We start from the raw sequence: 24,477 nt of genomic DNA, 5'->3' as shown, positions 1-24,477 counted from the left end.
CTATCCCACCCACTGCATTGCAGCCAAGCAGGGAAGGCAGTGGACAGCATAACTTTGCAGCTACACTGCCCGCACATAGCTCGCTACAGCCCTGCTACCAATCCCAAGGACAGCAGTGGTTTCCCCCATTTCTATCTCAATAGCAGGTTTTGGACTTTTCCTCCAGGAATTTGTCCTTTTTTAAACCCAGATATGTTAATCGCTGTTACCACATCCTCTGGTGATGAGTTCCAGAACGTAACTATTCCTTTAGTGAAAAAATATTTCCTTCTATTCATTTAAAAAAAGTATTACCATGTAACTTCATTGAATGTCCCCTAGTCTCAATAACTCTAGTCATAAAAGCAGCTGGATTGTGAAAATATCGTTGTTAGGCTAATGAACAGAGGACTTTCTGTTGCCTTAGTTTTAAATAATTGCATGCTTCCTCTCAAATTTTATTTTTACAGGTGACTGGGAAACACAGAAGCCTGTTGTGGATGCACCGAAAAACAGCACAAACTGTGAGCATTTTAAATATTTGAAAATCATTAGGCGGACAGTTTTCAAATGGGCTATGTGTACAGTCACCATAGTTTTCTCCGGGAAACCCCAGACCCATGACCCCACACTGTTTCTCCCCCCAGCCCCGCCCAGTTCTGCCTCTAGCCCTGCCCCTGTCCTGCCCAAGCCCCGCCCCCACAAAGCCTCCTCTTCTTCTGGACGAGCTCCAGCCACGTCTGGAGGGTCTGGAGCATGTGCGGATGTGTGTAATGTCATCCGCACGTGCTCAGAGGTCCTCTAGATGTGGCCAGACAAATGCCGGGTTTTGGAAAGTCTGTGCGGGAGCCTGGAAAGACCTCTAAGAAGAGGACTTGTCTGGGTTTTCCTGGATGTCTGGTAATCCTAGCTATTTGTACTTTTAACCTATGGGGCTGTGCATCAGTTTTGAAAGTGAATAAAAAGAAGCAATGAAAAAATGTGGGTGACACCATCCTTTTATCATGCATGAGGCATATACCCTCTCATGCTTCCTTTTATTGTCAAACCAAGCTAACAGTTTGGCTCTTATTTTGTTGTGTGAAGTCTTATATTGTTTAGGAGATCTTAGAAATACCAAGTGGGTTTTTTTTTCACTTTATGGATTTGCATTATATTAATAGGGGCTTCCAGAATGTGTCACATTGGTATGACTTCATGCTCTTAAAGCAGCAGTATACATTTACAACACCAATTTAATTTCTTACTGGTGTCTCAAGATAAGATAGCAGATCTCCTAGATGCTGGAACATCAGAAGAAAGGGTTGAAACCTTGCAATGTTATTGTTTTGCTGAGCAGGGTGGATGGCACTTTTCCCTCTGAGTGGGAGTCCTCCACCTACAGTCCTGCCAGTAGATGGTGCTATTTCACTATCACATTCTCAATACTGAGACACAGGCAAGCTCTGCAAGACTTCAGGGAACCAGAGTACTGAAGCCACCCCACCCCTCCATTGGCAGCAATGCAGTAGGAGGACTCCTGCTCAGCTTAGATGGATGGGGAAAGGGTTACGATTGTAAAATCCGGATCCATGGCCTCTCCCCCCCCAGGCCCGCCCAGTCCTACCCAGCCCCACGCCTAACCTCTATTTATTTATTTAAACATTTATATTCCGCTTTAAACCGAAGTGGTTCTTCTTGTGCTCGTAGCCGCGTCGGGAGGGTGATGCACGGATTCGTGTGATGTCACTGCGTTTCATCTGTTCATGTGCAGTTGTCCCTCCTGACGCAGTCCTGAATGGAAGCTTTTCAAAACTCGGAGAAAGTGCTGGGCTTTGAAATGCCATCCAGACACCTAGGCAGTCCTCTAAAAAGAGGACGTGTCCGGGTAAATCCAGACATTTGGTAGCTCTAGATGGGGAGGAAAAGCAGGATTTAAATCTGGACATTTGTCCATTCTTGGATAGGCAGTCATGATTAGCCTGATGCCACTGGCCAGCTGTGCTTGATTAAACAGGCAGAAAAGTGTTGTCTTAGGCCCTCTTTTATTAAGGTGTGCTAAAAAGCATAGCGCACCTTAGTAAAAGAGGGGGTTAGTGTCTTAACCCTTCCCTGGTTTTATCTTTACTCTTAATTTTTTTTTTTAAATTGTATTTACATTTATTGTTTTTACCCCTTCCCCCCTTACATATAATATTTTATTGGTAATTAATATTATGTTTGTTAGTTTTATAATGGGTTTGTTTGTTTTTTATAATTTTGGAACTTGTGTAATTCGCATTGGATTTGGACTATGCGAGGTAATCAAAATACTAAATAAACTTGAAACTTGAGGAGGATTCTTGGTTATTTTGTTACTGCAGCCTGATCCTAATCCTCGGTACAAAGCGTGTGAGATTTATTGAAACATTAATTGACTGTAAAACACTATTCCTGTTTTGATATATTATTTTTTACATTATTTATTTAGGAATTTCTGAATATACGGTCACCAGGTGTAAATGCATTCCTGTAGCAAGGAGTTCAATAAAATGCAATCTGTTAATTAAAATACAGCAAGTTTTAGGATATGGAGAAGTTCAAAGTCTCTGTGCAATAATCTTCTTACTTTCCAAAGCTATATGTGAACCCTGGGGGATGGGGTTGGGGAAAATAAAGCAGCAACTGGCAAGGTGTGCATGCCGGTGCAAATCAAACTTTTCATGTATTTGCTTTTGTGCAATTAAATGACATCGAAGTGCCGGAATCAATGGTTTACTGTGCAAAAACCCTTGTCCGGGCTCATCTGCTAGCTGGTGAAATGTTCTCTATTCATTTTTGTCTCAATTTAGACTGTGTGAGTTAAGTGCCTGCTCTCCTTTGAACAGAGGTACTCACCTCACCACTGGAGACAGCTGTCTCACAGTCGGGCGGACAGTTATAACAAAAGTGATGTTCCAGTTGCAAGTATGAAAGAATGAACGCGGAATGTTTGGGATATAGTAACGCATTCCAAATGGTGTGGAGCCCATTGACTGCATTTATTGAGTCACAAGAACTGTCATGTACCTTTCCTTTTATTTGACTTCCAGGGTGGGTGGGTGGGGGGGAGGGGAATGCATTATTGTTTGCTATACTTAATTATCTATATTATTGAAATTAAATAGGCACTTCTTCTTCTATTAATTATGGGGAGGAGGGTGGAGAAAATGATTGTTTTTTGAATTATTTGTGTTTTTAAAGTGCGTTCTGTGTAGTGTTTATGTTTAAATTCATTATATCCAAAAAAATAAGGCAAAACACTAGTCTAAGGGTTCTGAGAGTGCTGAGTGCAAAAAGGACACACCTGAACATTTTTGTTTGTGGGAGTTGGCTGGGGAGGGTTCTTTGAGTGCTTTTTGCTTTTTTCACACTGAGTGTTATTATTACCTGATTGTGGTGTAGCACTATTGATTTGATTTATGCACACGTGAAGCTACCAGTGATGGTGTGCAGGCAAAGGTATTGTCCTTTTGCCCTTTTGTGTGAAGCGCTGGGGTTTTTCTCCCTTCACTGATCCTCACACTGAGGTTGCCTCTATCACCTGTATTATTTATATTATTGTTGATTTAGTATTGTTATTCTATTCAGGTGTGTCCTTTTTGCACTCAGCACTCTCAGAACTAGTGTTTTGCCTTATTTTTTGGATCTTTTAAGTACCTGTGGCAAAGTTTATTGAGGAGTTACTTTGTTAAATTCATTGTATGGCACTGTTAACATTTGAAAATTAATAAAGATTTATAAAAAAAAAAAAAAAAAAAAAAGTATAACAAAAGTGAAGACAATTTTGCCATGTGTTTCTTAGGCCGTAGAAGGAGGAGATTGTCCAATTTTACAGAAGAAGAATTCGTCAATAAAAGAGCAAGACTGAATTCAGGTAGTATATCCTTACTATGTTCTACTTCTCAGAATGGTATTGTTCATACTGCTGAGAGGAATTCACTTAACATGGGGTTCCAGAAAACAGACTGGACAGCGGTCTACAATACCCCTGGTGCAGAATTTGTGCAGAATTCCTTACCCCCACCTCAGGACCCATAGAATTCCGCGCCTAGGTTTCAGTTGGCGTGAATCCTTGCGCCTAAAAAGCTAGGCGCTGTTCTATAAATGACGCCCGACTTGTAATGCTGTTTATAGAATAAGGCTTTATGTTCATTTTTTTTCTTGTCGATTTTTCGGCACCATCTATAGCAGTGGTCTCAAACTCCAACCCTTTGCAGGGCCACATTTTGGATTTGTAGGTGCTTGGAGGGCCTCAGAAAAAAAAATAGTTAATGTCTTATTAAAGAGTTTGAGACCACTGAGTTAAGGGGAACGGTTAATCTGCTGGCTGGGTTGGAGGGCAGAGGGGAGAACAAGACAATCAAGCCATTGTGACATCACTGATGAGGTTGGCTCTTATTGGTGGAATGAGGCATTATGACTCAAACCCTTTGCAGGGCCACATTTTGGATTTGTAGGTGCTTGGAGGGCCTCAGAAAAAAAACTAGTTAATGTCTTATTAAAGAAATGTCAATTTTGCATGAGGTCAAACTCATCAAATCTTTTCTTTTAGCTAAGTCTTAATAATATTGTAATTTATAGCTAGAGACATATGATCAAGAAACGGTTTTATTTTACTTTTGTGATTATGATAAACATACCGAGGGCCTCAAAATAGTACCTGGCGGGCCGCGTGTTTGAGACCACTGATCTATATAGCATTTGGTCCTCTTGAGCCTGAATCTGAGTGCTGGTCACTTTTATTTTTTTTTTTTTATCAGTGGTGTCTCTTGGTAGAAGCGTTTGGGAGACAGAGTAGGTTTGGAAGGAGCCAAAGTGACATTTTCATACATCACGCCCCTTCCACAGCACAGCCTCACCCCTGCCTTAAAAAGAAGCTTTTAAAGACACGAGAAGAACAGATCTCAATGGCCTTCAGCGAACCTTGTGTTTTGGACCACAAGCTCTTCAAGGGAGAATTGAGCTCACCTCTCTGACCTTTAATATCAATTCCCTTGGGACAAAGTCTGAATTTCAGAAGACAGCTCCCTAGTTAACATGTCTGACATGCAGGTTTACAAAATATCAAAAAAATAACAGTCTACAAGCAGAATATCAAAAAATATCATATAGCCACCAAAAGATATTCGTAAAGTAAATCCCGTTATCAGAGACTTAATAGAGCAGGTACCAGGATAGTAACGGAGATGATCTCCCATGCTATGCTAAATTGAAAAAAACTGCACTGGGAAGGTGTACTCAACTGCGCAGTGGTGACCTTTCCCGTACCAGAGGATATTGTTAAGATAAGTGCGGGTTTCCTATACTATTTAAAGAATTTTTGAAAATATTTATTTTGGTGAAATATTATTGATTGAACTTTAACGGAGTTTTTCTCTGACCGAGGATGTGTTTTCTATGACAACTTTGTACTTGTCATAGTAGTTTCCTGAGTTTGTTCTCAGGAAACACTGAGGTCTTTTCTCCGTTACTATCCGTGTTAGCGGTTTAACGCTCATAATAGCACGCGCTAAACTGCCGGCCACGCTAGCCTCTACCGCCTCCTCTTGAGCAGGCAGTAGTTTTTTGGCTAGCGCGTGGGTTATCGGGTGATTAAAAGTCACGCGCGCTAAAGCCGCTAACGCGGCTTCGTAAAAGGAGCCCTTAGTCTCTGATAACGGGATTTACTTTATGAATATCTTTTGGTGGCTATATGATTTTTACAAAATATACAATTTTTATACTGTATATATAAGTGATGTCATATATAATGCATAATTTGCAAAATTGTGTCTTTTATACATATACCATAAACACCCTAGTTATGCTTTCTAGTTTTTTAAAAAACATTTTCTTTTATAAAAGGATATTTTTTTGTTGCACATATTGTTTTGGTGTAATGATATATATTTTATAAAAGGCTCAGTTATCACTGGTGGCCTATACAAAGTTATGTTCCCTGTGTTCTGCTGAAAATTTACTTCTTGCCTAGCCAATCTGGGCACCTAACATTCCCCACCTTTTACAAAACCTACTTTTGACGAGAATCATATCTACAGAGGCACCTTAGAATGCCTAAGGTCAATTCTGGTGTTAACCACACCGACTTTGACCTTAGACGTTCTAAGGTACCTTCATAGATGTGATGAAGGTGCTGTTTTTCTAGGCACTAGTGGGCACCTACATTTTTAAAAATGATTTTTAAATGGCTTTACCAATTAAGTTAGATGTCATTTATAGAATATGGGCCTTTGGGCCCCAATTTATTATTTATTAACTTCATTTCATTTTAACATTTCTAGTCCGCTTAAACCCTAATCAGATTACAAATAACATATATAATAAAATCAAACATATATATATATATATACAGTGGTGCCTCACACAACGAACTTAATTGGTTCCAGGAGCAAGTTTGTTATGTGAAACGTTCGTTGTGTGAAACGCGTTTTCCCATAACAATACATGTTAAAAAAAATAATTCGTTCTGTAGCATAAAATATGCTAAGATGACATAAAAAAAGATAAATTTTTGGTTATTATTTTTATTTAGATACATCTAAAAACATAATTGTTTTTTAAAACAACACACATTTTTTAAATTTAAAGACAGACTAAGTAGAGTCTAATTTTACAGTGAGAGGGCAGAGTCTCAGCGGCAAAAACTGGGACTTAACTGTTCATTTTTTTTTTTTTTCTACCGTGTTTCCCCGATGATAAGGCAGGGCCATCAAATAAGACAGCCCCCCCTTTTTAGAAAAAAATGTAAAATAAGGCACCCCCCCGCAAATAAGCCACCCACCGATACCTGCGCTTACCCGAATCGGGTGGTACGGTGGGTGACTCCGTGTAGTCCCTGGCACCCCCGACACGATCGGGGCAAGAGGGAGCTCAAGCCCTCTTGCCCCCCCGACTCCCCGACACGATCGGGGCAAGAGGGAGCTCAAGCCCTCTTGCCCCCCCTGACTCCCCGACACGATCGGGGCAAGAGGGAGCTCAAGCCCTCTTGCCCCCCCGACTCCCCGACACGATCGGGGCAAAAGGGAGCTCAAGCCCTCTTGCCCCCCCGACTCCCCGACACGATCGGGGCAAAAGGGAGCCCAAGCCCTCTTGCCCCGCCGATTCCCCAACTCCCCGACAATATCGGGCCAGGAGGGAGCCCAAGTCCTCCTGGCCACGGCGACCCCCTAACCCCACCCTGCACTACATTACGGGCAGGAGGGATCCCAGGCCCTCCTGCCCTCGACGCAAACCCCCCCTCCCCCCAACGACCGCCCCCCCCCCAAGAACCTCCGACCGCCCCCCCAGCCGACCCGCGACCCCCCTGGCCGACCCCCACGACACCCCCAACCCCCTTCCCCGTACCTTTCTGTAGTTGGCCGGACAGACGGGAGCCAAACCCGCCTGTCCGGCAGGCAGCCATCGACGGAATGAGGCCGGATTGGCCCATCCGTCCCAAAGCTCCGCCTACTGGTGGGGCCTAAGGCGCCTGGGCCAATCAGAATAGGCCCGGGAGCCTTAGGTCCCTCCTGGGGGCAGGGCCTGAGGCACATGGTCGGGTTGGGCCCATGTGCCTCAGGCCCCGCCCCCAGGAGGGACCTAAGGCTCCCGGGCCTATTCTGATTGGCCCAGGCGCCTTAGGCCCCACCAGTAGGCGGAGCTTTGGGACGGATGGGCCAATCCGGCCTCATTCCGTCGATGGCTGCCTGCCGGACAGGCGGGTTTGGCTCCCGTCTGTCTGGCCAACTACAGAAAGGTACGGGGAAGGGGGTTGGGGGTGTCGTGGGGGTCGGCCAGGGGGGTCGCGGGTCGGCTGGGGGGGCGGTCGGAGGTTCTTGGGGGGGGGCGGTCGTTGGGGGGAGGGGGGGTTTGCGTCGAGGGCAGGAGGGCCTGGGATCCCTCCTGCCCGTAATGTAGTGCAGGGTGGGGTTAGGGGGTCGCCGTGGCCAGGAGGACTTGGGCTCCCTCCTGGCCCGATATTGTCGGGGAGTTGGGGAATCGGCGGGGCAAGAGGGCTTGGGCTCCCTTTTGCCCCGATCGTGTCGGGGAGTCGGGGGGGCAAGAGGGCTTGAGCTCCCTTTTGCCCCGATCGTGTCGGGGAGTCGGGGGGGCAAGAGGGCTTGAGCTCCCTCTTGCCCCGATCGTGTCGGGGGGGCAAGAGGGCTTGAGCTCCCTCTTGCCCCGATCGTGTCGGGGAGTCGGGGGGGGGGCAAGAGGGCTTGAGCTCCCTCTTGCCCCGATCGTGTCGGGGAGTCGGGGGGGCAAGAGGGAACCAGGCGGAGAGAGGGCAGTTAAGCGCAGTGCCTGCGCGGAAGGATGCAGCTCGGGCGACTTCGTTGTGTGAAACGAAGTTCGTTGTACGGATCAAGACATAAAGTTCGTTGTGCGCAGTGTTCGCTGTGCGAGGCGTCCGTTATGCGAGGCACCACTGTATTAGCCTTGGTGGCCTGATTACCCACTAGAGGGAAGTATTTCACATTCTATTAAACATTCTGTAGGCAAAGTGGATGTTATTCTACTTGCAGTATATCCTCTCTAGAATGAAACACAGCACTGCTGTAGTGCAGTTTTGTTGGTTCCTGTTTTTCCATAAAAGCATAGTCATGTAAGATATCTTTATCCCAGAAGATCCATTTACTCACTAGTTCTCGAGATCATGATAGCAGCAAATTTTTCTTCATGTGCCCATAATAATAATAATAATAATTTTATTCTTGTATACCGCCATACCCAAAAAGTTCTAGGCGGTTCACATTCATTAATTAAGGTCCGCGGTGATACACGGATTTACAAAATTTTGACAAAATTACAAAATTGTAACAAAAAATTACAGGCAATGAAGAGGGGGGGGGGGCGAGGGGAAAACTATAACTGAGATTTAGCAGGGGTAATGGTAAGACAGAAGGTAGGGTTGGTAAGCGATAGCGAGAGTGAGACCAAGTGTGGAGGGGGGGGGAGGAGAGGGAGCAGAAGGAACGGGGGAGAGTGGGAAAGGGGATAGTAGATGGTGCAGGATAGAAGATTTATTAAATAAACAGAATAAATCACTGACTAATGGTTCAAAATAATTATGATAGAAAAGGCTTTCTAAATAAGAACAGCAAGCCCCATGTCTGGTCTGTCCCTTATTTGAGTGGTGCACACTCGGTACTGGGAAGTGCTCTAGAAATAATTAACCCCCCCCACCCCTTTTACTAAGCTGCGGTAGAGGTTTCTACCATGGCCCGGAGTGCTAAATTCTCCAACGCTCATAGGAATTCTATGCACATTGGAGCAGCGTTGCTCTGGGCCGCGGTAAAAACCTCTTATCGCAGCTTTGAAAAAGGAGGCGTAATAATAATATAGTTACAGTTAACTCTGTTAACCTCAGTGGTGGATTTCCTGTTGATGAGGAGAAGGAGGTCTGAGTCCCAGGGTCTCGAGGAAGGCCGTATCTTGTCTTCACTCAGTACAGAAAACATCCGATTCCTCATAGGGCTCCAACGTAACTATACTGAGAAATTTTTGCAAAAATAATCAATTTTATTTGTTTAGGGGTCCTTTTATTAAGGCGCACTAACCGATTTAGTGCGCGCTAAAGATTAGCACATGCTAAATACTAAGGCATCCATTATATTCTAGCCTTAGCATTTAGCACGCGCTAAATCGGTTAGCGCACCTTAATAAAACGACCCCATAATAAATTTATATTTCACCAAAAACACTCACGACTCTTAAGTGCAATCTATTCCTATTTGCATCCATCCTTGCAAACATAAAAGCAATCCAGTATCGGTGCCAGTGGTCTCTCTTTACTTATACGTTTCAAAACAAACCCCCACCCCCCCCCTTTTTACAAAGGCGCGCTAAGCTCTTTAGCGCATGCAAAACACGCGCTAAACGCTAACGCTTGCATGTTATCCTATGGACGTATTAACGGTTAGCACACATGTTGATTTAGCGCACGCTTAGCGCACCTTTGTAAAAGAGGGCCTAAGCAGTCAAGTACATCCACTTCTACAGAAAGCCAATAGGAAACAATAATCAAAAGAAAGGAATAAATGACTCTTCTAGAAAATTAGGTAATCATCATCAAGCTCCTGCCCACAAAACCAAATAATGCAACACCATGGAGGGCTAAAAGAATAACTTTTTCTATAATGCCAGTGATCCTTTGACTTCTTTTCCCCCCGAGAGCCAGTGTCCCTCTTTGTTTCTTGGGTTTTTCCTGAGCTACCCAGTGAATTCTCTTTTCATACTCATTGGGCTAGATTCCCGAACCTGCCCGATCGGGATGGATCCATGGCCGATCCGGACAGGTCCAATGGATTCTTCAAAGTCCAATATGCAGATGGGGGCGATCAGAGGAACGCCCCCATCTGCCGGCATGGTGTGCGATCCCGACACATGAGTCTAGACCTGTCTGAGCTGCAACTTTTTTTTTTTAACTACTTTTTAGCCCAGCAAGCCCGTGGTTTTAACCCGCTTAAAACCACAGGCTCGCAGTGCAGGGAACGGCAGGAGAGATTCAGGGCAGCAGGCAGGGGAAAACCGGGTGGCAATTCAGAGCAGAGCAGGCAGGAGACATTGGGGCACAGCAGGGTGACGATTCGGGGCAGAGCAGGCAGGAGAGATCCGAGGAAGAGCATCAGAGCGGCAAGGCAGGAGAGATTCGGGGCAGCAGAGAGCAGGGCGTGCAGAGAGCAGGGCTTCTATGGAGCTGGAGAGTCGGAAAGACGTTTTCGACTGGTCCCCAGCGGTCGCTTCTTGGGTCGATCGGCCAGCCCAGTCGGTTTCCAAAATTTCATTGGTGAATTGCGTCCCTGTCTACTTTGCATGCATTTCTCCTCATTTGCATGCACGGATTCGAAGCGTAATGTAGGAGAGGTTAGTGAATGGGGCCCGAGGGAAATCTAGTTGCAAGGGAGTCGCAAACCGATCGGCACACGATCGGTTTGCTTTGTGAATCTAGCCCATTATCCTCTTGCTTGTTCTTGGACTTCACTCCTCAGTTATATTGTGCTTTTCTCTTCTGGGTAAATATTTGAATTGAAACTTCCCTTTATCCCAGGACAAGCAGGCAGCATATTCTTAACTGATGGGTGACGGCACCGACGGAGCCCCGGTACGGACAATTTTAGAGTGATTGCACTCTAAGAACTTAGAAAGTTCTAGTTAGGCTGCACCGCGCATGTGCGAGTGCCTTCCCGCCCGACGGAGGCGTGCGGTCCCCAGTTTCTTAGTTTCCGCGGAGCTAAGAAGATGCGTTTTTTTCAACGGCCGTTGAAAAATTTTTTCTCTTGCCTTCCCGCTCGCGTGTTTTCTTCTTGGAAGCTTATCTTCCTTTTTTTCTTTGTTTCTTTATCAAAAATAAAAAAAATAAAAAATTTCTTTTTTTCTTTTCTTATTTTCAGGTTCGCCCCGGCGAGGCCTGTTGCCACTATAGCAGCCTCCGCTTTCGATTTAGCGGAGGCCGTATTTACCTTCATGCCTCCTCAGCCAGGATTTAAAAAGTGCCAACGGTGTGCACGCCCATCTCCTTGACCAACCCGCACAATTGGTGCCTTCAGTGCTTGGGTCCGGATCATAGGGCTTCCACCTGCACCCGTTGTGCTACTCTTAAGAAGTGTACCTTAAAAAACAGGCAGCTTCAACAAAAACTTCTGTTCGGTGCCGCGATGGCTGATTCTTCGGCATCAACACCGACATTGGCGGCTTCTCAACCGGCACCCACTTCATCGACGCCGCATGACATCTCTCCGGCATCACACCCTTCAGGTAAGCCGGCTAAGAAGCCTTCCTCCTTGGAGCGTCCTCTGGTCGCTGTGGCAGAGAGTCCAGTCCTGCCGACCTCGAGGTGCCCCCGTAAACGCTCCGCCCCTATTGAGGTGAGTGCATCCTCCTCGGCCTCCTCATCCTCTGGGCGTCGAGTGGCACCGCAGGTACCGCAGAAAAAGAAAGCGATACCGGTGCCTTGCTTGGATGACTGTATTGCGGCAGTCCTTCAAGTCCAACTTAAAGAGCAATTACAGCAGCTCCTTCCTGCTCTATTGGCACCGAACCTTCCAGTTCCGGTCCGGTCTAAGCCGCCGGTACCGGCTGTGGAGCAGCCGCTATTGTCGGCTTCCACTCTTTCGGTTCCGGTCCATTCTGCCTCCTCGGCTTCCATGCCAGTATTATCTGTGGAACCGAGAGGCCTCCATCGGGCTGTTCAAACGACCGAACCCCCACTCCTGTCTGATCACTCCCGGCACCGGCAACCTCTTACTTCCCCAGGTACCACCTCTATGCGATCCGGGAAGTCAGTGCGCAAAACCCGGCATGCTGAACCTTCGACACCGGATTCCCGGGGTTGAGGCTCTCAGGTACGGGACCCTGATCTGTGGGATGACTCTGAAGAGCCTTTGCTGTCTGAGGATGAGGTTTCTTCAGCTGAGGAAGACCCCTCTCTGCGGGAACCTTCTTCTAAACTGGAACATTCCTCCTTTACCTCATTTTTAAAGGAGATGTGTGAGTCTCTTTCTATTCCTTTGGAGGCTGAATCTAAAAAATCTAAGGCTTTCCTTGAAGCTTTGGACTTTGATCAGCCTCCAAAGGAATCTCTTAAATTGCTCCTACATGACATTTTGAGGGAGACTTTTTATAAAAATCTCGAGACACCTTTAACCATCCCTAGTGCTCCTTGCAAGTTAGACACTTTGTACAAGGTCATTCCTATTCCAGGCTTTGACAAACCCCAACTCCCACATGAATCCTTGTTGGTTGAGTCCCTCTCAAAAAGTCTGTGGGCACTAGTGTCTATGCTTCTGTCCCTCCTGGCAGAGAAGGGAAGGCCATGGATAAGTTTGGCAAGCGTTTGTATCAGAATGCTATGCTTGCCAATCGATCCGGTAATTACGCATTTCATTTCTCCTTTTACCTAAAGCACCTCATTCAGCAACTGGCTTCCTTTGAAAAGTACTTACCTGACCGGAAACTCCCTTCTTTTCAACAATACACTTCCAGTCTGTTACAGCTCAGGAAATTCATGGTCCGTTCGATTTACAACATCTTTGAACTGACCTCGAGGGCTACTGCGATGGCTGTGGCTATGCGCCGTCTCGCTTGGCTTAGGGTTTCGGAGCTTGATGTCAATCACCAGGACCGCCTTGCCAATGCCCCTTGCCTCGGGGATGAATTATTTGGTGACTCTCTCGATTCCACCACACAAAAATTGTCTGCACATGAGACTCGCTGGGACACTCTGCTGAAAAATAAAAAGAAGCCTCCACCTGCTCGGCCCTTTCACCAACAATCTTCATATCAACGTCGCTACTCTGCTCGTCCCCTACCACCTGCTCCTCAGCAGCCTCGACAGCAGCGTCAACAGCAACGCCAACAGCCTCGTGCTCAACAGCAGCAACCGGTGAAACCTCCTGCCCAACCGAAGTCTACTCAACCCTTTTGACTTCATTCTCCAGGGCCTAGCCAGTCTTCCACCATCGTTCCTTCTGCCTCAACCCATAGGACGACGTCTTTCTACTTTCCTCAGCCGTTGGGAGATCATCACTTCAGATCAGTGGGTTCTCAACATCATTCGCCACGGCTATTCTCTCAACTTTCAGACTCTTCCCACTCAAAGTCCTCCAAAAGAGTCTGCTTTGAACACATCTCAGTCCTCCCTCCTTCTTCAGGAGGTCCAATCCCTTCTTCTTCTGAACGCCATAGAGGAAGTTCCTCTAGATCAGAAGGGGCAGGGATTCTACTCCCGCTATTTTCTGGTTCCCAAGAAAACTGGGGACCTCAGACCCATACTAGATCTCCAGGATCTCAACAAATGCTTAGTCAAAGAAAAGTTCAAAATGCTTTCTCTGGCCACACTTTATCCTCTTCTCACTCAGGGCGACTGGCTATACTCCCTAGATCTCAAGGAGGCCTACACTCACATCCCGGTCAATCTGGCCTCCAGACAGTATCTCCGCTTCATGATCAATCGCTGTCATTACCAGTACAAAGTGTTACCCTTCGGTCTTGCCTCCTCTCCCAGGGTATTCACAAAGTGTCTCATTGTGGTGGCCGCTTTTCTACGCTCTCACCATCTTCAAGTCTTCCCTTACCTGGACGACTGGTTAATCAAGGCTCCTTCATCTCAGGAAGTGCTTCATGCCACCAACCAGACCATCCTATTTCTCCAACTTCTGGGTTTTGAGATCAATCTGCCCAAGTCACATCTCATTCCCACTCAGAGGCTTCAGTTCATCGGAGCGATCTTGGACACTGCTCTCATGAGGGCGTTTCTTCCATCCAACCGCCTTCAGACTCTTCTTCATCTCTGTCAGCAGGTGCTCCCACAGTTTTCCATCTCTGCAAAACAAATGATGATACTCTTGGTCACATGGCCTCGACAGTTCATGTCACCCCCTTTGCACGTCTTCACCTGCGCACTCCTCAATGAACCCTAGCTACCCAGTGGTCCCAGGCGACGGATCCTTGTTCGCGACACATATCTGTGACATCGTCTCTTCGATAGTCTCTGCAATGGTGGTTGAAATCTTACAATCTCTCCAGAGGCCTTCTGTTCCATCTGCCTCATCATCATCTAGTCATCATCACAGACGCATCCCCATATGCCTGGGTAGCTCACTTGAACAATTTCCAAACTCAAGGTCTTTGGACTGCCCAGGAAAAGAAACATCACATCAATTTCCTGGAACTCAGAGTTTTGTTTTATGCCCTCAAGGCTTTTCAGCATCTCCTCTTTCCTCAAGTTCTACTACTTTGCACAGACAATCAAGTAGCAATGTACTACATCAACAAACAGGGTGGGACGGGCTCTCACCTGTTGTGTCAGGAGGCCCAAAAGATTTGGTCTTGGGCGACAGCTCGCCATTTATTCCTGAAAGCTGTCTACATCCAGGGAGAGCAGAATTCCTTAGCGGACAATCTCAGCAGAATTCTCCAACCCCACGAATGGACTCTCGATCCCATAACTCTCCAGTCCATTTTCGTTCAATGGGGCACTCCTCAGGTGGACCTTTTTGCAGCTCCTCACAATCATCAACTGCCCCAATTTTGCTCCAGACTCTACTCCCCTCACCGTCTGGCAGCAGATGCGTTTCTCCTGGATTGGACCAATCTATTCCTTTATGCAGTTCCTCCTCTGCCTCTCATGTTGCGGACCTTGTTCAAGCTCAAGAGAGAACAAGCCACCATGATTCTCATCGCTCCACGGTGGCCCAGGCAACATTGGTTCTCCCTTCTGCTTCAACTCAGTTCCAGGGAGCCCATACTTCTTCCACTGTTTCCTTCTCTGCTTACTCAGCATCAGCAGTCCCTCCTACATCCCAACCTACAGTCTCTGCACCTGACAGTTTGGTATCCCTCGGCTCATTCACTTCTTTCTCAGCCTGTCCGTTCTATTCTTGATGCTTCCAGGAAGCCGGCCACTCTTCAATGCTATCAACAGAAGTGGACCCAGTTTTCTTCCTGGTGCCTTCTGCATCATCATGATCCAACTTTGCTTGCAGTAGAACTCGTGTTGGATTATCTCCTTTCTTTGTCTAACTCTGGTCTCAAATCTTCTATCAGAGTCCACCTCAGTGCCATTACTGCTTTTCATGAACCAGTTCACGGAAAACCTCTTACTGCTCATCTCTTGGTTTCCAGATTCATGCGGGGACTTTTCAATGTGAAACCACCTCTCAAGCCCCCTCCTGTGGTCTGGGATCTTAATGTAGTTCTTTCCGCCTTAATGAAGCCTCCTTTTGAACCATTGGCCACAGCTCATTTCAAATTTCTCACTTGGAAAGTGGTCTTCCTTATTGCTCTCACCGCTGCCAGGAGGGTCAGTGAATTGCATGCACTAGTTGCCGATCCACCTTTCACAGTCTTTCACCATGACAAGGTGGTTCTGCGTACACATCCAAAGTTCATCCCTAAGGTTGTATCTGACTTTCATCTTAACTAGTCTTCTTCCCGAAACCTCATTCTCATCCTGGAGAACAGGCTTTGCATACTTTGGACTGTAAGCGTGCTTTGGCTTACTATGTAGAGCGCACTAAGCCTCACAGATCGTCTCCCCAACTTTTTCTGTCCTTTGATCCAAATAAGTTGGGACATCCTGTTTCTAAACGTACGTTATCCAATTGGCTTGCTGCTTGCATCTCGTTCTGTTATGCTCAGACCGGATTGCCACTGGAAGGTTCTGTCACGGCCCATAAGGTTAGAGCTATGGCAGCGTCTGTAGCTTTCCTCAGATCAACTCCTATTGAGGAAATCTGCAAAGCTGCTATTTGGTCCTCAGTTCATACTTTCACATCTCATTATTGTCTGGATGCATTCTCCAGACGGGATGGACACTTCGGCCAATCTGTTTGACAAAATTTATTTTCCTAATGGCCAACCTTCCCTCCATCCCTCTTTTTGTTAGCTTAGTCAGTTAAGAATATGCTGCCTGCTTGTCCTGGGATAAAGCACAGTTACTTACCGTAACAGGTGTTATCCAGGGACAGCAGGCAAATATTCTTACGTCCCACCCACCTCCCCGGGTTGGCTTCTTAGCTGGCTTATCCTAACTGGGGACCGCGCACCTCCGTCGGGTCGGAAGGCACTCGCGCATGCGCGGTGCGGCCTAACTAGAACTTTCTAAGTTCTTAGAGTGCAATCACTCTAAAATTGTCCGTACCGGGGCTCCGTCGGTGCCGTCACCCATCAGTTAAGAATATCTGCCTGCTGTCCCTGGATAACACCTATTACGGTAAGTAACTGTGTTTTTTGCTCTTCCTTTGTTGGTTACCAGATGGGTAACCAAATCCTGTAGCACTGTACAGATAAAAATAAAATACCACCATAACCATCGCTCACGTTAGGATTGGTGCAGCGATGCTGCCTGTGGCAGGTGCTAAACTTTGGAATGCGTTGCCTGGAATTTTGTGATATTGTGATGGGAGGATGAATTTTAAGAAAATGCTGAAAACTCAATTGTATGTTAGTGCTTTCCTGTGTTTTTTCTTTTTTTAAGACTACTGTCCTGCAATTGTGTTTTATGATTGTAAGCTTTGTAAACCGTATAGTTAATATATGGTATATAAATTTATAAATAAATAACAGGAATGTGTAGGGATAACCATGCCACAGCCAGTTCTGGAACAAACCAATGATTTTATGTTTTTAGATGATGAGACACATTGCACGATCACTGATCAGCAGCTGATGGACCTTGCCAAAAAGCTTGGCAAGGAGTGGCCAGTTCTTGGTGTCTCTTATCTTGGAATAAATATGAATGAGATTGAGCACATCAAGTATAAGAATGAAGAACTTACAATTCAGAAGTTTAAGATGTTGGCCCTGTGGCGTGAAAAAAGCCAAAAAAATGGAACAATAAAAAATTTGCATAACTGTCTGAAGGACCGTGATGATGTTGGATATGAACTCCTTCAAACTTTGGAAGGTACATCTGAGCGTTATACTTGATATATTAATGTTACTCCAAAACAGTCTGCCAGCAATCTGGTTTATTAAGTGAAATGAAAGAGAATATTTTAGAGCAGTGTCTCAAACCTTTTTTTAGCTCTGACACACTAAACGGAGCAAATGTTTTTCACGGTACATTATAATTGAAATTATAAAATTGCAAAACCAACAAAAAATTAAATTTGAGAGTTATTTATTTAAAGTTCTTTAAATGATGTACGAGTAATTGTAACAATGATGAAACTAGAGTAGAAAGAATTGCTAATCAATGCAATGGATGTGCTTGTTTTTGAGTGCAAATTAACTCAAAACGCGGCTCAATAGTCGACATGCAAATATGCATTTCATCATCCATCTGCAGTTATTCTCTCTTTTTCATTTTTAATTTCTGTCAGAGCTGAAAATCCCAGTTTCATAAAGATAAGAAGATTCAAATGGTAACAAAGCCTTTGTCAAAATTACTTGCTGTTAGTTTTCAAAGACCAATCACATCAAAGAATGATGTTTGTCTGGGTGGTTGTATTCTAATGCAAAATAAAAAAAGAAACGTACTGTATAATGGTTTAACAGAACAGCCACACTCACACTTAATCAAAAATCAATAAACACAGAAGCTAATGATAAGAGTGAGTAAAAAAATACAGAGAATAACAGGCCTCATCCATGTTTGGCTGGGACTATACAGTGTGGCTGTTCTGTTAAATCATTATACAGTACGTTTCTTTTTTGATTTTCCATATCCTTACGACTGTACCCATTTTTTAGTAGTTGTATTCTTATGCACACAGACTCTTATAACATTGACAAACTCTTGCGTACACGATGTACATGTCATCTATTCTAGTGTAAACTTAAGTATGGTACCGCTTCCTTTTACATGGCTAATAGCATCGTACAAATATAGTAAAAGATCTCATGCTCTGTTTACTTTTTCACCAGTACAGAGCTGTAAAAGCAAGAAATTTCTTGACCACACTAGCATTTCAAACGGCTTCCCACGATAGGGAATTTCGATCGATATTGCTTGGAGCTTGTCCTTATAAACATTTTAGAACTCAATTGAAAGCTTATCTTTTATCAAAATACTTGGTCAAATAATTTTTCCTGCCATCACTACATTGTCTATTGTTTATAATCTTTTGTAAACCGCGTTGAACTTATGGTTACCGCGGTTAAGAAGTACGATGTTATGTTATTCTGGAATTTCTCATGGCACACCCTGAATCTCTTCGGGGCACATCACTGGCACACAGTTTGAGAGACACTGTTTTAAAGCATTTTCTGAGCACCGTAGCTTCAAGTTTATTTAAAATTTATTTTACCGCCTAATCAAACCTTCTAGGCGGTGTACAAAAATGTTAAAAACCATCTACTAACTAAAATACAGTTTAAAAACACACAACAACACTAGGGCAAATACTAGCTTTTAAGGACTAACAAACTAACAAAAAATTAACAAACAGAGACAAGAAGGAAAGGAGGGCTGGAATTATAATATGAAAAGAAAAAGAAAACATGTAAAGGAGAAGAACAATAGGAAGGGGAACATCTTATTTAAGGATGCCTTTATTTTATAATATGCCTTTGATAGAAGTTTTTTCTTTTTCATTTACTAGTTTCATTCTTTATTCTCCTCCAAACCATTTTAAACCTTAAATGTTTTCTATCCTATAAAGAATGCATTTCTACCCTTTCTTTCCTTTTGTACCAGTTAGTCCGTATAATGATGTATGCTACAGTTTTGTTCATGTGATTTTATTTTCAGGGCACTCAGTTTTAGGGTTCCTTTTACTAAATGCTAACATACCCATAGAATATAATGGGTGCGTTAGCATATATCATGCGCTAAGTCGGTTAGTGCGCCTTAGTAAAAGGATTCCCCTTAATTTTCTACCTTGCTTAGAATCAGTTTTAGGGTTCCTTTTACTAAGGCGCGCTAACTGATTCAGCGCGCACTAAATGCTAACATACCCATAGAATATAATGGGTGCGTTAGCATATATCATGCACTAAGTCGGTTAGTGCGCCTTAGTAAAAGGATTCCCCTTAATTTTCTACCTTGCTTAGAATCAGTTTTAGGGTTCCTTTTACTAAGGCGCGCTAACTGATTCAGCGCGCACTAAATGCTAACATACCCATAGAATATAATGGGTGCGTTAGCATATATCATGCACTAAGTCGGTTAGTGCGCCTTAGTAAAAGGATTCCCCTTAATTTTCTACCTTGCTTAGAATCTTGGATAAGCGATGGAATCAAATTTTAATAAAACTTGAAACTTGACAAACAGAACTGTTTCGTAGCGATTTTTATGACATTTAGGGCTCCTTTCACTAAGGTGCGCTAGCGTTTTTAGCGCACGCAGGATATTACCGTGCGCTACGTGGCTAGAACCAACGCCAGCTCAATGCTGGTGTTAAGGTCTAGCGCACGCGACAGTTCAATGCGCGCTATTCTGCGCATTAATGCCCTAACGTACCTTAGTAAAAGGAGCCCTAATTGTGAATGTCCCCTGAAGAAGGCATGTCACAAATGACGAAACTGGGATCCTAGTCGGGACGTTTGCTTAATGGACTAATCTGATTTCATCTACCAGTTCAGGACTTTACTGCATGTATAGAGATTCTATTGGAGGTTAATTTATTTTATGAACTTTTTATATTAAAATGTAATAACCAGGTGGGTTAGACATCTCACTTGCCTTTACTTTGTTGTACTCAGAAGAAGGCAGCCATGCAGCTAACATGAAGCAATTGTTGTTATTGTATGTTATTGCAATGCGTTCGGCACACATTATTAGCCATGTTTACCGCAAGGCACACTCTTCACCTCTTTCCCTTCTCTGTAAAATGATTTTCTTTTAACACTGCACATTAGCTCCTTTTGGAGCATCACACTGACTGTTAATGCACATTAAAAAAACTCACATTAAACACCAAACACAGCTTAATAAATAAGCCCCTCAGTGCTTCTTGTGTTTTAAGACTAGTATTTCCACTATGCTGTCTTCAATTTTACTTTACAGCCAGCATTCGCATGACGGCGTCTTGATAAATACAGTTTTCTAGAGTGGTCCATACACCAGGTTATTTCATACCCAAAGATCTCTAAGACTCCTGACGCAGGCCGTAGGGCCGAAACATGTACATGTCGGGTCGAGTATTTTTGGAAGAATAAAGGATTACCTGATTATTCAGATGAGTTGAAAGACATCTTTATTCATTGCACCTTTTCTTATTGGACAATTCCACTTGTCCCTATTATTCTATCTGTTGTGGATTTGTTTCCCCTGTGTTTTGCGGTCTTTTTAAGTGACTACATTTTTTTAAAACTTTTTTTTGTAGGATTTTTAAACCAAGCATGTCTAGAAGACAACTGTGAAGGACCTTCATCTGTATAATAATTGGAATTCGTTGCCGGAGAATGTGGTGAAATCAGTTTTATAAAAGGTTTGGATAACTTCCTAAAAGAGAAGTCCATAGGCCATTATTGAGATGGTTTTGGAAAATCCACTGCTGCTTCCTAGAACAGGGGTGTCAAACTCAAATCACATAAGGCAGTGGTTCCCAACCCTGTCCTGGAGGACCCCCAGGCCAATTGGGTTTTCAGGATAGCCCTGACTTGACTTGTAACGAATATGCATGATGGAGCAGATTTGCATGCCTGGCACCTCCATTATATGCAGATCTCTCTCATGCATATTCATTAGGGCTATCCTGAAAACCCGGATGGCCTGGGGTTCCTCCAGGACAGGGTTGGGAACCAATGACATAAGGGGCCGAAATCTAAAACACAGGCTAAGTCGCAGGCCAAATTTTTTTATTAAGATACCCCCTCTTTTACTAATGCTAAGCATGGGCCCCAGCGGCGGCAGCGGCGGCAACTGCTTCGATGCTCACAGGACTTCTATGAGCGTCAAATCAATCACCGCCAGTGGCGGTGCCAAAACCCATGCTACGCGCCAGCAAAGGAGGGGGTTAGTCTTAGTAGAGGTATAGGGATACAACCTCTCCAACCCCACGCCAGCTATGTGTTACATACAAAATAAATAAAAAAGACTTTTCCTCTCTTTTTTAGGTCCTAGTTCAAGCTTGCTGTCTAACACCAGCTCTGACAGGATACACATTTCAAATCTGACATATTATAATCACAAATAGAAAATAAAATTATTTTTTCTACCTTTTATTGTCTGCTCATTTTGGTTTTGGGCCCAGTTTCTCTTTCAGATTTTTTTTCTATCTTCTAATTTTATTTCCAGTGCCTGCTGTTCATTTTTTTTTCTCCTCTTCTCTCTTGCTTCAGTCCGTCTCCAGGCAAACCCCTGTTGACCCTCCATCCTTCCCTCCCCACTGACCGCGAGCGAGCCCTAACTTGATCCGAAGCAGTGTCGGGCAGGCAGCACTCTGAACAGGCTGCTTGGCCTTGTCTGTCGAGGATTTCACTCTGCCGCGTTACTGATGACATCATACTGATGACATCATCAGTAACACGGCGGAACATGTAAAAAAGGCATATAAATCGGCACAAGCACTTTCATTTCACATCCACATTCTTGAAAATGAGTCTTCAATATGGTGGCAGTGTCTTTTTAGCATTCAAGATTGAAGACTCATTTTCAAGAATGTGGATGTGAAATGAAGGTGCTTGTGCCGATTTATATATATATATATATTTTTTTTTTTTTAAATTTAATCAATTTTCTATACCGTTCTCCCAAGGGAGCTCAGAATGGTTTACATTAATTTATTCAGGTTCTCAAGCATTTTTCCCTGTCTGTCCCGGTGGACTCACAATCTATCTAATATACCTGGAGCAATGGGGGGATTAAGTGACTTGCCCAGGGTCACAAGGAGCAGTGTGGGTTTGAACCCACAACCTCAGGGTGCTGAGGCTGTAGCTTTAACCATTGCGCCACACTCTCCCCACTATATATGCCTTTTTTTACATGTTCATTTAATGAACTGGTTGATCAGATGCTTAGTTTTTCTATTTTTCTTTCCTGCAGTTGTGTGGGTTTGATAGACACCTCGACCCTGAGGAAGGAAGTGAAACGTGAATTCAGGTCGGGAGGGGTGATCAATGTTTCTACATCTAAAAGATAAGATGAACAAAAGCAGAACAGAACGAGAAATAAACTTTAAATACTGCACTAAACCAGTAGAACGTATTTGCACCATATAAATATTGAGAAAATTGGTAAAAAATGAACAACGGATCAATGAGGATTTGAGCTGGAATCTTTGTTGCACTTAGGGCTCCTTTTACTAAACTGTGCTAGCGGTTTTAGCGCGCATTCCAATGCCGCGCACGCTACACAAATGTCTCCATTCAGCTGGCATTATTTTTTCCACGTAGCGCGGGGGTTAGCGCACTCTAATCTGCAGCGCGCGTTAAAAAAACGCTACCACAGCGTAGTAAAAGGCGCCCTTAGACCAGGGGTGTCAAAGTCCCTCCTTGAGGGCCGCAATCCAGTCATGTTTTCAGAATTTTCCCAATGAATATGCATGAGATTACATGCATGCACTGCTTTCAATGCATATTCATTGGGGAAATCCTGAAAACCCGACTGGATTGCGGCCCTCAAGGAGGGACTTTGAGATCCCTGACTCAGAGGGACTCTCTTCTCTCTGCAAAGGTCATTCATATTCTTCTAGGGCAGGGGTGTCAAAGTCCCTCCTCGAGGGCCGCAATCCAGTCGGGTTTTCAGAATTTCCCCAATGAATATGCATGAGATCTATGTGCGTGCACTGCTTTCAATGCATATTCATTGGGGAAATCCTGAAACACTGGATTGTGGCCCTCAAGGAGGGACTTTGAGATCCCTGCCTTAGACTGACTGTCTGAAGATCTGTTAGTTGTGACATTGGGATAATTATTAGTGAATGATTTGATATCGATTCCCAAGTGTATACTACAGCCTAGTGGTGGCTGAAAATAGGTGACACCTGCAGGCATAAGGGCTATTGGGGTGTTGGGTGGATATAGTAGGTTTTGGGGGAGTTTTGGAGGGCTGACCATACAATGTGTGGGGGTTATGGTGAAATGTGTACCCGGCACCCTTATTGTGAAGTTCACAGCAGTGCCCCCTGGGGTACCCTACCGCTTTGCCGGCATGTCTGTGTGACCAGTCCATTGAAAATGCTGGCCCCTCCTGTACACAAATTGTTTGAGATGGTTTTAATTTGGAAGTTTTTATTTTTCAACAATAGCAAAAAAATTAGGGGGTCCTTTTACTAAGGCATGCTAACCGATTTAGCGCTAAATGCTAAAGCACCCATAGAATATGAGTATAATGGCCACCTTAGCATTTAGCGTGCCTTAGTAAAAGGAACCCTAGATGTCTAGCTGGACAAAAACATCTGGCTGGGCCATTTTTGAAAGAAAGATAAAATGTCTTCCAGGTTCAAAAATGGACATTTTCTCCACTCGATATTTGGACGTTTTTCTCAAAACGTCCAAAGTCGGACTTAGACGTCCTATTGAAAATGCCTTTCCAAGGAGGAACTTAGCAATCTGGAAGCATTTTTCTAAGTCATACTCAGCAAACACTGAAATAATGTTGTCAGCGTCTTAAGTTTATTAATAAATATTTTTAAATAACTCAGGTTTTTACCAATAAATAGGATTCACTTCACATTTGTCACAACATTGCAATAGTATAAATAAATTACTTATAAATAAATATATAATATGTGAGTGTTTGACATTTGAGAGAACATTTGTCCAGTACAGCTTAGTATAAATTACATTTGTTCTTATAAAGTGGAATAACTTTATACAAAGGTAGTTTTCTCTAAAAAAAAAACAACCAACAAACTTACTTCTACCTCTGCTTATTGCAAAAAACTTCAGTACAAGGGATCAATCTGGTATTTGTTGTATATTACCCTATGGAAAATGTATTTCTACTATAGCACTATTTAATTAACCCTTTTACTAAGCCTCGGAAGAGGTTACTAGTGCTTTGGAGCATTTAGCGCTCTGGGAAGTGTTAGAAACCTCTACCATGGCTTAGTAAAAAAGGGCCTAAGACTTGATTTACTAAGAAAATTTTCTCATGAAGACAGAATAGGAATATAACTGCAAAAGGCA

General features: G+C 44.1%; 1 protein-coding gene across 4 annotated transcripts in view; it reads left to right on the top strand.

The window, feature by feature from the left end:
- Window positions 1-21,518, top strand: part of CARD8 (caspase recruitment domain family member 8) — an 89,305-nt gene extending 67,787 nt beyond the window's left edge. For 3 of the 4 annotated variants that reach the window (XM_033959581.1, XM_033959578.1, XM_033959579.1), the window contains 5 exons: window positions 450-503; window positions 3,782-3,853; window positions 17,090-17,365; window positions 20,730-20,834; window positions 21,463-21,518. In XM_033959581.1, coding sequence (XP_033815472.1) covers window positions 450-503; window positions 3,782-3,853; window positions 17,090-17,365; window positions 20,730-20,785 — 458 coding nt within the window. In that variant the 3' untranslated portion in view covers window positions 20,786-20,834; window positions 21,463-21,518. Of the gene's footprint in view, window positions 1-449; window positions 504-3,781; window positions 3,854-17,089; window positions 17,366-20,410; window positions 20,505-20,729; window positions 20,835-21,462 lie in introns of those variants that run through there. The other variant, XM_033959580.1, reaches the window with a different exon arrangement.
- Window positions 21,519-24,477: the final 2,959 nt, after the last annotated feature.

This window comes from Geotrypetes seraphini, chromosome 9 (assembly GCF_902459505.1).
Source record: "Geotrypetes seraphini chromosome 9, aGeoSer1.1, whole genome shotgun sequence".
In the NCBI taxonomy this organism is placed as follows: domain Eukaryota; kingdom Metazoa; phylum Chordata; class Amphibia; order Gymnophiona; family Dermophiidae; genus Geotrypetes; species Geotrypetes seraphini.
Note: the sequence above shows the minus strand (reverse complement) of the source record. Positions and strands in the feature narration are given on the sequence as shown.